General features: G+C 36.7%; 1 protein-coding gene across 1 annotated transcript in view; it reads right to left on the bottom strand.

Annotated features, from left to right (window-relative positions):
- Positions 1 to 669: 669 nt before the first annotated feature.
- Positions 670 to 12,675, bottom strand: part of SLC6A3 (solute carrier family 6 member 3) — a 194,727-nt gene continuing 182,721 nt past the window's right edge. The window contains exons 14-15 of the mRNA XM_077269697.1: positions 12,523 to 12,594; positions 670 to 1,745 (exon numbers count right to left, since the gene is read on the bottom strand). Of these exons, the coding sequence (XP_077125812.1) occupies positions 1,722 to 1,745; positions 12,523 to 12,594 (96 nt within the window). The 3' untranslated portion in view covers positions 670 to 1,721. The remainder of the gene's footprint in view (positions 1,746 to 12,522; positions 12,595 to 12,675) is intronic.

Raw genomic sequence — 12,675 nt, 5'->3', positions numbered from 1 at the left:
TCTTATTTATAAAATGGTGGTGATTTGGAGTACAATGGGCTGTATGGAGGTTTCTTACTGGATGATATATGGAGGATATTAATTACATGCTTTCAATCCACTTTATAACAGATAAAAAGAAAATGAGCAAATACCCTGCAGTAAATAAATAAATAAATAAATAGCAATAGTACATGAAAATAATATAGGGTATTTGGTTAACATAATTTTGATCAAACAATGTAAAAGCCATCCCACCACATCAAGGCGACCCTATTCAGTACAGTCCTAACCTCCAGCATTAAAATCTTGGTCCTGTTCAGCCCTTATTCACATTTACGTCACTTAACATATGGTAAGGTTTCAATACTACAGGTTAGGACTGATCTGAATAGGGTCACCTTGACGCGGTGGAATTGCTTTCACTTTTTGGTATCACAATTATGGTGACTAAGTACCCTTTGTTATTTGCATGCTCGATTGCTATTTATTTGTTTATTTACTGCAGGGTATTTGCTTATTTTGCTTTTAACGTGGATTTTGTCTGTTTAGTGGTCAGTGTGAACATGCGCCTACATGTTTAATGCATACCAGGTTATATTCCAGTTCATCTCTTTAGGTTTTTGTTCCATTTTATAACAGATTTACTTTAGTTAAACCTTATTTCTGTGATCTTTTTTAATAACTTTTCAATGAGTCATTATTACATTCTATGGGTTGTATGGGATTATAATGAAGGGTCTTCTTTACTTCCAGGAAAGGTGTGACTCTTGTTGATGGGTTATATCTGATATTGCAGCTGAGCCATATTTACATTAATAAGGACTCATGGACAAAAGTGGTACTGTTCCCAATAAATTATAAGACCCCATTTTTAACATCAGACAACCGCTTAAAAATGCTTCAAAATTGTACACCTTACTTTTTTCCTTTAGACAACCATGATTTGCACTGCCCATGATGCAGTTCCAGGATGACAAGGGCAGAAGACCAGCTGCCATGGAGGACCAGACTAGACACAGAACCAGGGCAAAGTGAATTAAATTGTACATCTCTAAACCTATACTATTTTAAGGATTGGCATGATTTAATAAAAAGGTAGGAGGATTTTCTTCTCTTGACTTCGTCAAGTGTTGTTTTCTGATTAAACAAAACTAGTACTAATACAACTTACAAGAAATTAAGGAAAGGGAAGATGCTTGCTATGCTCTTTGCATAGGCACATACAGTAAATACTGCAGATATGATACAAATGTTTAAGAATGGAAAAATACATCAAATACATATTCTTTGTTTTTTATAGACAGATGTCTTCAATTTCCACTCAGTAGGATAATAGATTATGGATTTGTGTTCTTGTAGAAAAGGAGAAAAAGAGGAACAGTCAACAGTTTCATGTCTCACAGTTATCACAACATTTAATTACTTAGGCTTCTTAAATTTGGCACACTGTGTCTTATATAAATATTGTGTATGTGTATGAATATTCTTTATATTGTGTATATAGAGAATCAGATGAAAGATACTGGAAAATACTTAAAAGAATTATCATGAAGACAAGACAGCTTTGACACTTATCTGGATTCTCAGGCACTGAGCAAACATTCTTCAGACGAAATCTTAGCAGACACAATAATATCTCAAATCAGAAATTATATTGTAAATGTTATCTTTTCTTGATACATGTCTTGTGAATCTTCCGGAAACAAATGATGATATTCGAATGCCTTTTGTTCATTGCCTTACACACTCAACCAATGGTGAAGCTAATGGGAGACATTAAGAAACACATTTTTAGTTATGTGAAGCAAATTCATAAACCAAGTAATGAATATACTGTATTTTTTGCAATATACAATGCTATTTTGAACTAATGAAGTAGTCTCGAAGCATATAGCAGAAAGTTTCCATGGAGCCTTCATTTACAGTTACTATAGATTTTCACCTGTCACATGTCACCTGTCTTATCCATGTTTTTTTCTGGGGGTTTTTCTGTGATGTGTTGTGCATAAATATGTGATTCTCCAGAATTTCTTTTAGTCTATGCCTGATGAAGAGACCTGTGTGGTCTCGAAAGCTTGCAATTTGTTACCATCTTTTCAGATAGCCATTAAAAGGTATCAACCACTGAGGACTCTCAATTCTAAATATTTTATAGATTTTCTGGAAGCATTCTTCCTGGCACCATGTAGTGTCTCCAGTTAATGTAATATTGCAATGATATTCCTTCATAGGGACAATACTTAAAAAAAAGCAAAATGAAAGTAATGATGTTAAGTATCCAATTAGGCTGCGTCCTTTAAGGGGTGAAAGTAAATGTGCTTGCTCTAACACGGCACTTATGATTTTTAGATTCAAAGAACTTTAAACTCAGTATACATGCATACAGTACTATCAGTCCTTGCTAAAATGACACCAACACTCTTTAAACTTTGAACCAATATTAGTAAAGTTATTTAGATGAGTTATATTAAGTTAGTAATCGGAAAACATTTTGTTTAGAGATGTGGAATGTTTTATTTATTTAGAGTTGTGGTGTGTTTCAGGGAGCCTAAAAGGTGTTTTTTCTCTTGTGGAGTGTGCCAAGTAGGTGTAAGTAGACTTATAGGCCATGCAATGCTTCTCTGGGAATTCTGAACAGTTTCATTTTATGGGGTAATAACTCAGGAAAGCTTCAACATATCCAAGTGATTCTGAGATACTTTTTTTTGTGACATGTTGTACTTCATGATAGTGGTAAATTTTGGTCCATATGATTTGTGTTTTTGTATGAAAATCTGACAAAAAATTAGAAAATTTAGCAATTTTCAAACCTTGCATATTTATGCACTTATACCAGATAGTTATACCATACAAAATAGTTTATAAATAACAATTACCACATGTCTACTTTATGTCAGCATTATTTCTGAAACATACTTTTTAGTTACAAAGTTAGAAGGGTTAAAAGTTTATATCAGAGAATATAACTAACAGTGAGACCATTTTAAAAACTATACCCATCAAGCTGCTTAAAACCACACTCAAGAAGTTTATTAGCCCTTAAGGGGCTTCACCCAGATTAAAGCAATGTAAAATGAAATAAATGAAAATTTTACTTTTTTCCCATAAAAATATAGTCTTTTGTAAAGGGTAACAGGAGAAAATGGGTCATACAATTTAGTGCGCAGTTTCTCCTGAGTACACTGATATCCCATACCCCATATGTGGTGGAAAACTACTGTTTGGATGCACGGCAGGGCTTGGAAGGTAAGGCGCACCATTCAACTTATGGAGCAAAAAATTGGCTGGAATAGATAGCAGATAACATGTTGCATTTGAAAAGCCCCTGAGTACACCAATACCCCATATGTTGAAGGAAACTACTATTTGGGCACACGGCAAGGCTCAGAAGGGAAGCGACGATTGAACTCTGGAACATAATTTTGGCTGGAATAGATACTGGATGCTGTGTCAAATTTGAAGAGCCCTTGAGGTGCCAAGCTAGCAGAAACCCCTACAAGTGACCCCATTTTGGAAACGATACCTCTTTAGAAATTCATCTAGGGGACTAGTGAGGATCATTATTAATCCAAAGTATTTCATAGAATTGTTTAACTTTGGACTGAGTCAATGGAAAATTACCATTTTTTAAACTCAAATATTGCTTTGGCCCCAAGTTTTCAATTTTCAAAAGGGAAAATAAGACAAAATGGTCTGTACAATTTGTTAGATACATTCTCTTAAGTATACCAATACCCAATATGTGATCGAAAACAACTTTTGAGACCCATTGCGAAGCTCAGAAGGGAAGGAGAGCCATATTGGAGCTCATATTTTGCTGGAATGGTTTGAGGGTGCCATATCACATTGGCAGAGCCCCTGAGGTGTCAGAACAGCACTCCCCATTAGTGAACCCATTTTACAAACTACATTTCTCAATTAATTAGTTACTTTAAGGGTGCAGTGAGCATATTGACATCACATGTGCCTCAATGAATGTTATACAGTTGTGCTCAAAAGTTTACATACCCTGGCAGAATTTTTGCTTTCTTGGCCTTTTTTTTTAGAGAATATGAATGATAACACCAAAACTGTTTCTCCACTCATGGTTAGTGGTTGGGTGAAGCTATTTATTGTCAAACTACTGTGTTTTCTCTTTTAAAATCATAATGACAACTCAAAACATCCAAATGACCATGATGAAAAGTTCACATACACTGGTGATTTTGACCTGAAGTTGACACAAATGAGTTTGAATGGCTACTAAAGGTAACATCCTCACCCGTGACCTGTTTGCCTGCAAATTGTGTGTGTGCATAAAAGCTGAGTGAGTTTCTGGGATCTAGACAGACTATTGCATCTTTCATCCAGCCACTAATGTTTCTGGATTGTAAGTCATGGGGAAAGCAAAAGAATTGTTAACGGATCTATGGGAAAAGGTGGTTGAGCTGTATAAAACAGGAAAGGTAAACAAAAAGATATCCAAGGAATTGATAATGCCAGTCAGCAGTGTTCAAACTGTGATTAACAAATGGAAAATCAGGGACCAACAAAGATTTCATTCACAACTGCCAGGAAAATTGTTCTGGATGCAAAAAAAAAACACAAATAACATCAGCTTTATTACAGTATTCTCTGAAAACTAGCGGTGTGGCTATTTCAAGATGCAGAATAAGGAGGCACTTGAAGAAAAATGGGCTGCATTGTCGAGTCGCCAGAAGAAAGCCATTACTGCGCAAATGCCACAAAGTATCTCACCTACAATACGCAAAAAAGTACAGACACAAGCCACAAAATTTCTGGAACAAGGTAATTTGGATTCATGAGACTAAAATTGAACTTTTTGGCCACAACCATAAGCATTACATTTTGAGAGAGGTCAACAAGGTCTATGATGAAAGGAACACCATTCCTACTGTAAAGCACAGAGGTGGATCACTGATGTTTGGGGGATGTGTGAGCCACAAAGGCATAGGAAAATTGGCTAAAGTTGAAGGAAAGATGAATGCAGCACATTATCAGCAAATACTGGAGGCAAATTTGCAATCATCAGCCTGAAAGCTGCGCATGGGATGTAATTGGATGTTCCAACATGACAGCGATCCAAAACACAAGGCCAAGTCGACCTGTCATTGGCTATAGCAGAACAAAGTTAAGGTTCTGGAGTGGCCATCTCAGTCTCCTGACCTCAATATCATTGAGCCACTCTGGGGAGATCTCAAGCTAGCAGTTCGTGCTAGACAGCCCTGGAATTTACAGGAACTGGAGGCTATTTGCCAAGAAGAGTAGGCAGCTTTACCATCTGAGAAAATAAAGAACCTTATCCGCAACTACCACAGAAGACTTCAAGCTGTCATTGATGTTAGAGGGGGCAATACATGGTATTAAGAAATGGGGTATGTAAACTTTTCATGGGGGTCATTTGGATGTTTTGGGTTGTCATTACGATTTAAAAAGAGAAAACACAGTAGCTTGACAATAAATGGCTTCACCCAACCACTAACCATAAGTGGAGAAAAAGTTGGTGTTTTCATTCATATTCTCTGAAAAAAGGCCAAGAAATCAAAAATTCTTCCGGGGTATGTAAACTTTTGAGTACAAGTGTTCCATTGGGCAGCGAAGAAAAAATAATTATATTTTAACCTAAAAAATTTTTTTTTAGCCCCAGGTTTTACATTTTGGGAACTTGGTATAAATGTCACCAAAATTTGTCCCACAATTTCTGTTGAATATGGCAATGCCCGAAATGTTGTTGTAGAGTACTGCTTAGCCACGCGGTGAGACTCCGGAGGGAAGGAGCGCTATGTGACTCTCGGAGACCAAATTATTGAAGAATAGTGTGCGGACTCCATATACAGAACCAATAAGTGCCCTAATAGCAGAATCCCCTCTCAAGTGACCTGATTTTGGAAATTACACCTCTTTGCAAATGTACCTACAGCTTTAACTCCATGAGTGATTCCCAGAAATAAGCAGCAGTGGATGTTCCTGAGTGAAAATTTCAAATCTGCAACTGTACTACCCGTACATTATTATTATGACCAGGACATTGCAGTGCCCATACATTGTCATGCCCGTACACATTGTGCCCAGCTCACGCTTCTAGACACATGGGTGGTGTAAATTAAAGTGGTCTCTCATCACTACAAAATGCAAAATGTGTCAACACTAAATGTGGCTTAGGCACAGTGTGGGGCTCAGAAGGGAGGGGGCATTTGCCTTTTGGTGAGCAGAACTTTCAGGATTTCTTTTGGGGATGAGGAGCCACAGCACTTTTCCAGAATGTTTGGGTACTAGTAACATGGAAGCCCTCTATATTTCCATCAGGAGATGATGACCCTGAGTGGGGACTTGTTTTGTAGATTGAGTTGAATCTTTTATTGGGAATATGTTAAAATAATATTTTGCATCACATTTATCCTTTGCGCTACACTGAGCACTTACATCGGGGTTTCCATCTAAATCATCAAATTACGTGATTCAGATGAAACCTTGAGGGATCAATTCACTGTAATTAGGCAGCAGAGTTACTCTGGATTCCATCTGGTCTCTGTTCAGAGGTGTCCTTTTCAGAGGTGCACAAAACTGTGACTGATTGCACTTTAATGCATGTTTAAAAAGACAGACTCTGCCAGATCATAGGCCAAAGAGCAACCAAAGTGTTTCCATCTACCTCAGTTAAGGGAATCTTCAATTGTTATGTCTGAATCACATATTTCAGAGATTTACACAGAAATCCAGATGTAAGCTCTCAGCGTAGAGCTCAAGATAGATATGAGCTGATCCATACTGCGATCTTTGGGAGGCAGAATGAACAAATCAACTGCAGGTCAAGAAATGGTTTCATTTATTTTTTATGTTGTGCCTCATGCGGAATAAGCGATACCAGATTTATATCTTTTTTGGCTACTATCACAAGCTAAAAAACACTTTTTTTGTGCATCAACATATTTTGAGAGCTATAATTTTTCCATACTTCTGCCAAAGGAGTCATTTGAATGCTTGTTTTTTGAAGGACAAGTTGCCATTTTTATTGGTACCATTTTCAGGCACATAATATTTTTTGATCACTTTCTATTCTGATTTTGGGAGGCAGAATGAACAAAAGCCAACAATCTAGGAATTGTTTTTTTGGTTCTTTTTATATTCCATTCACCAAAAGTGATAAATCAGCTTTATTCTTCAGGTACAATTACAGTGATAGCACAATAAAAACTATTTTATAGAAAAAATAATTGTTTTTGCATCGTTATATTCTGAGAGCTACAGCTTTTTTATTTCTCAGCCGATGGAGTTGTATAGTGGCTTGTTTTTTTGCAGGATAAGATTACATTTACAGCTACATCATTTTTATTTCCATTTGACTTTTTGACTGTGCTTTGTTCAAATTTTTGTATGATGAAAAAACATAGTTTTTTGCCCTGTTCTGTATTTATAATTTTTTTTACGGTTTTCACTGAAGGGTTTTATAGTTTTCCTAGATCAGGTTGCTCAGGACGCAAAATACCAAATATGTGTACTTTTTTGTTTTTGTTTAACATAAATAAACCCATTTATTGGAATAATATTTTATCATTTTTTTATTTATGCGGCTTTTTTTTACAATTTTTTTTACTTATTTACTTAGTCCGTCTATTAGACTTTGAATTTTATTACTCTGATCGCTGGTATAACGCATTATACCTGTCAATGTTACACTGACAGAAGCCTCTTAGACCATGCTCCTGGCATGGTCTAACCAGGCTACCATAGCTGGCAGACCCGGGGGTCATCTTAATGACCTCTGATTGACATGACAACAAACGAGCCCTCACAGTGATAGCTACCCCAAAATCTGTAATCAAAATCGGTCATGGCATTATGGGGCTAAATAGCCAGGGGCAATGCAGGCACTGCTCCTGGATGTGAAAGCCTGGGCTCGGGTATCATGTAAGCTGAGCTCCCTGAATTGATCGCGCGGGCACAGCTCCTGTGCTGCACACAATCGCCATGACCTTCCTAGGCTATGTGCATGCATTGCTGATTTTGATGTGGATCCGCAGCATTTTTGTACTTGCGGAATTGCATCAGATCTGCAGTGTAGTGCACAAGCAATGTTATTCTATGTGAAATGAAGAATTGTTGTGTACATGCTGCAGAAAAATCAGCGAGGATTTGCAGCTTATTTTCCGCAGCATGTCAATTCTTTTTGCTGATCTGCAGCATTTCTGCACCCATTGACTTCCATTGAATCAGGCACATCTGCAGCAAAACCGCAGGTGTAAAAAAGATCTGCAGATTTGCTATGGATGTGGGTGCGAGAAATGCTGCAGATCGGAAGTAGGGAAGTGTGTGAGAGGAGACTATGTGAGTGTCTGTGTGCGGGGGTCTGTGTGTATGTGTGTGTCTGTGTGTGTGCGTGTGTGTCTCTTTGTGTTTCTCTGCTTGTGTGCGGGTCTCTGTAAGCAGCCATTGTCTGATGGGACTACAATCCGACTACTGCTCCTATCCGGCTATGAATGCTCCCAGTTACAGCTAGGGAGATGATGGGAAAGTAGACCCATCAGGCAATGCATGTGTTCAGTATTTAAAAACAAAACAAAACATACAATACATAGAGCAGACATACAGGACATACATTACAGACAGTACATACAACATATAACATACAGTACATACTCACCAATCACCTAAGTCCCCGAAGCCCTTGATCACCTGTAATAAAAATAACATAATAAACCAACCTATACTTACCTTTCCACCGTAGTCCAGTTAATAACGAGTGTCCCACGATGATCTCCCGTGTAGAACAGTGACATTGGGTGATGTCAGGGTTCTACAGGGCCTCCGTGATTAACTGACAGGTGGAGGTAATCCTCTGCGATGTATCCTTCTGCCGCTGTCAGGAGAGAGGTCACCCGAGTTCATTTTCTCATCGGCAGCGCTGTGTGAGAAATTTCCCATGCAGCATTGCCATAAAGTGAGCCTGAACTCAAGTAACCTCTTCAGCGATGCACTGCAGAAGCCATTGTCTCCTGTCAGTGCATCGTGGGAGGCCCTGTAGAGCAGTGACATCACCCGATGTCACTGTTCTATAGGGGAGATCGTCGTGGGACTCGTTATTAATTGGACTGCGTTGGAACAGGAAGTATACTGTTGGTTTATTATTTTTTATTTTTTTGCAGGTGATCGATGGCTTCGGGGAATTAGGCGTGGTTTTAAGTATGGTGGAATTAAGAATATTAAAATACTTTTTTCTGGCTGTGTCTTTAACTCTTTTACTACTATAGGATTAGTCATGGATAGGTGTCTTATTGACGTCTCTCCATTACTTACCAGGCTTAATGTCACCTTACAATCAAAGGTGACATTAACCCCTTATTACCCCATATGCCACCGCTACAGGGCAGTGGGAAGAGAGAGGCTAAGTGACAGAACTGGTGCATCTTACAGATGCGCCATTTCTGGGGTGGTTGGGAGCTGGTATTTGTAGCCGGGGGGGCAATATCCATGGCCCCTCTCTATGCTATGAATATCTGCCCACAGCTGTCTGCATAGCCTTTCAGGCAATTAATTATAGAGGTACCCCACGTCATTTTTTTTGGGGGGAACCCTATTTTAATAGCCAGTAAAGGCTAATTATACAGCTGCGGTCTGAAATTCATAGCCTGGGAAGCTCCATGGGTATTACCCCCTTCCCAGGCTAGAAACATCAGCCCCAGTCCCTTTTTTTAAAATTAAAGATATTTCATGCAGATTTTGTGTGTGTGTCCTTATTTAACTATTTATGTACCATTTTATTTGGTTCATTACTAAACATCGGCCTTGGTATTATATATCTATTATCTATCTATTATCTATCTATCTATTAGCTATCTATCTATCCCATATCTATCTATTATCTAGCTATCTAGCTATCATCTATCTATCTATTATCTATCTATTATCTATCTAAATAGAAAAGACAAATAGCAGCACAAACTTGAGCAGATTTTGGGTCCAGTACTTCCTGAATAATGCGGTTGTCCAACGCAAAATATAAATAGAAAAAAATCAAGCAGCACTCCAGTTAAAGAAAAATGGTGGACTTTAATCCAGCTAGCTAGATACCTAGACAATTCGATGATTTAATATTGTTTGGGTGGTCACACCAAATTTTGATTTATATTTCCTTTTTGTTCATTCACTTTTTGTTAATTTATAAAAATAAACTATTAACACTTATATTTTTAAAATCATTCTTTTGCAGCAATTTTTCAGCGGGAAAAAATACTCTTATGTAATTAGCATAGATATACTAAAGAACGTGAACCCTAAATGGGAAGCCAGCTACTTCAAGCCATAACATGACTTCTTACTACCCTCCTAAACATTACCAGAAAAATGGACTATGTCTAATTATTTTCTGGGACACTTAACTTTTATTATATTTACATACTTTTATCTTATGCACTGGCATGCATAGGAATGTGACTCTGAATCTACAAAATGTATGTTATTAATTTTTTATAAATATGTCTCAAAGTTCACCTTCTGTCAGTATTAGGCTGACTTTACACATTGAACATTTATGGTTCGAGTATGGACAGTGAAATATGGATTGGCTTGACATATACTTATAAGGCTGTTGAGTTTGGGTTGGGAGAGTCATGTCCAAACTGAAAATCGCATAATGTACTTGGACTGTGAATTTTTGAAAGTTTGGAGCTGGCCTTAAATGCTAATTTATTAAAAGCAGATTCTTTGGAATGCTTTGACAACTTTAAGCATTCTTAACTCCTAAGTGTGATGCAGCTCTGTTTTTCTCATTATTGAAGCTAATAAGTAGCATTACACTGCGGCAATAACAGGGTATTGTCCTGGCAATGTCCTGATTAAACATGTGGCCGGCAGTAGCCTGTATTACTAATTACATTGTTAAACCTATCATTAGCATGCTCTACTAAGTCAGTGACTAGTGCAGCAATAGTAATGACAGACCAAAGAAAATCAACTCTTATTTTGCTCTTTCCTGTTGAATATGATATCTTTTAAGCAATATTGATTTGGTTTTGGTTCAGATTATGGTTCTTATTTTTTCTATATATCTGTTACATTTGTTTTATTCTTACTTTATTATATGTTTTCATGTTATTATAAATATTATTATTATCAGTGGGGTCAACTATTTTTTGTGGAGAGGATTCTCATAGAAAATAATTTTATTAAAGTACATAATTTGAATTAAAAACCATTAAAAATTGGAAGTGCAACTCAACCAAAAAATGATGAGAAAAAGCGAAAAACACTGTACATGATAATGATATGGTACATAAAGTGCAACAATACAAATTATGCAGAATAGCGAACATCAAGTAATAATCCAACAGACAGTTTAAAGAGAGATAGAAAAATTTGACAATATAAATGGAGTAAAGGTGAGTATAATATCACCAATACTAGTCATAGAAATAACATGGCCCTTCAATAAAATGGTGTGAAGATTAGGTAAAGTGCATAGTGCAGACAATTTCCAATGAAATACATAGAGAGGGATAAATCAATCCAGTATCTAATTGCATATCAAATCTGTCCGTTTTTCATAGTAAAAAAAAATCACCTCATCCCTCAAAAAATCAAGCCCTCCTCACATGGCTCAATTAATGTAAATTAAAAAAATAATAAATAGTTATTGGTTGCAGAAAATGGCTAAAAACTTTTTTTTTTCTTCTATATAGCCAAGTCTCTTATATGATCATCTCTTATATCATCTGATTAGTTAAAACTTAGTTTTTGGGGTGACAGTCTACATTTAACTTATTCCCACCAAAGTAGTCATTTTTCACCTCCTTGATCAGGCCAAATTTTTCAAATCTGCCAAATAACTTTATGAGGCAATAACTTTGGAATGCTTTGACATATGCCAGTGATTCTGAGAATGTTTTCATGACACATTGTACTTTATGATCATGGTATATTGAGGTAGAAATAATTTGTGTTTTATTTATGAAAATATCTAAAATTTCCTAAAACTTATTAAAAATTCTTAATGTTTAAACTTTACGTTTTATGCCCATGAAACAGATAGTCATACCATGCAAAATAATGAATAAATAATATGTATAATATGTCTACTTTTTGTCAGCATCATTACTGAAAAAAGCTTTTTTTGTTAAGATTTTAGAAGAAATAAAGGAGCAAAAAATCATCCAAGCGTTTTGATGATTTTTTATTCACTTGTGTGAACCCAGCATTGCACTGACTGGAGGCCTCTTAGGCCCTGTTTAGGCCACACCTAGTAGACCTGGAGGTTATTCTTTGACCTCCACTGGCACTTTCAACTATCGGCACCCCATGATCATGTCACAGGAGAATGCCGATGGGGTGAGAAGAAGTCAAGAGGGTTAAATAGGCTGTACCCGCAGGACCTTAGCTGGTAGTTAAACATAGTTCCATCAAAGATTGTGAAAAGCACAAGCTCTTATGCCAGCATAATCCCCTACACATACCAGGACATCTAATGTTAAGAAGGGGTTACACATGCTTTTATCTCTTTTATGCTTTAAAACCAAAGTCTCTAATAAAGTATATTAAAACACTTACAGTAAACTGACGCACTTCTCCACTTTCTATTAGATCATATTCTTTTTCAGGAGTTATAGCGTAAGCAAATTTCTGAAGCAAAATAAAAATACACATTATGCTTTGCATTACATAATACACATACAATATACATATGTACAGCTCTGGCAAAAA

This window comes from Ranitomeya variabilis, chromosome 6, assembly GCF_051348905.1.
Source record: "Ranitomeya variabilis isolate aRanVar5 chromosome 6, aRanVar5.hap1, whole genome shotgun sequence".
In the NCBI taxonomy this organism is placed as follows: Eukaryota; Metazoa; Chordata; class Amphibia; order Anura; family Dendrobatidae; genus Ranitomeya; species Ranitomeya variabilis.
Note: the sequence above shows the minus strand (reverse complement) of the source record. Positions and strands in the feature narration are given on the sequence as shown.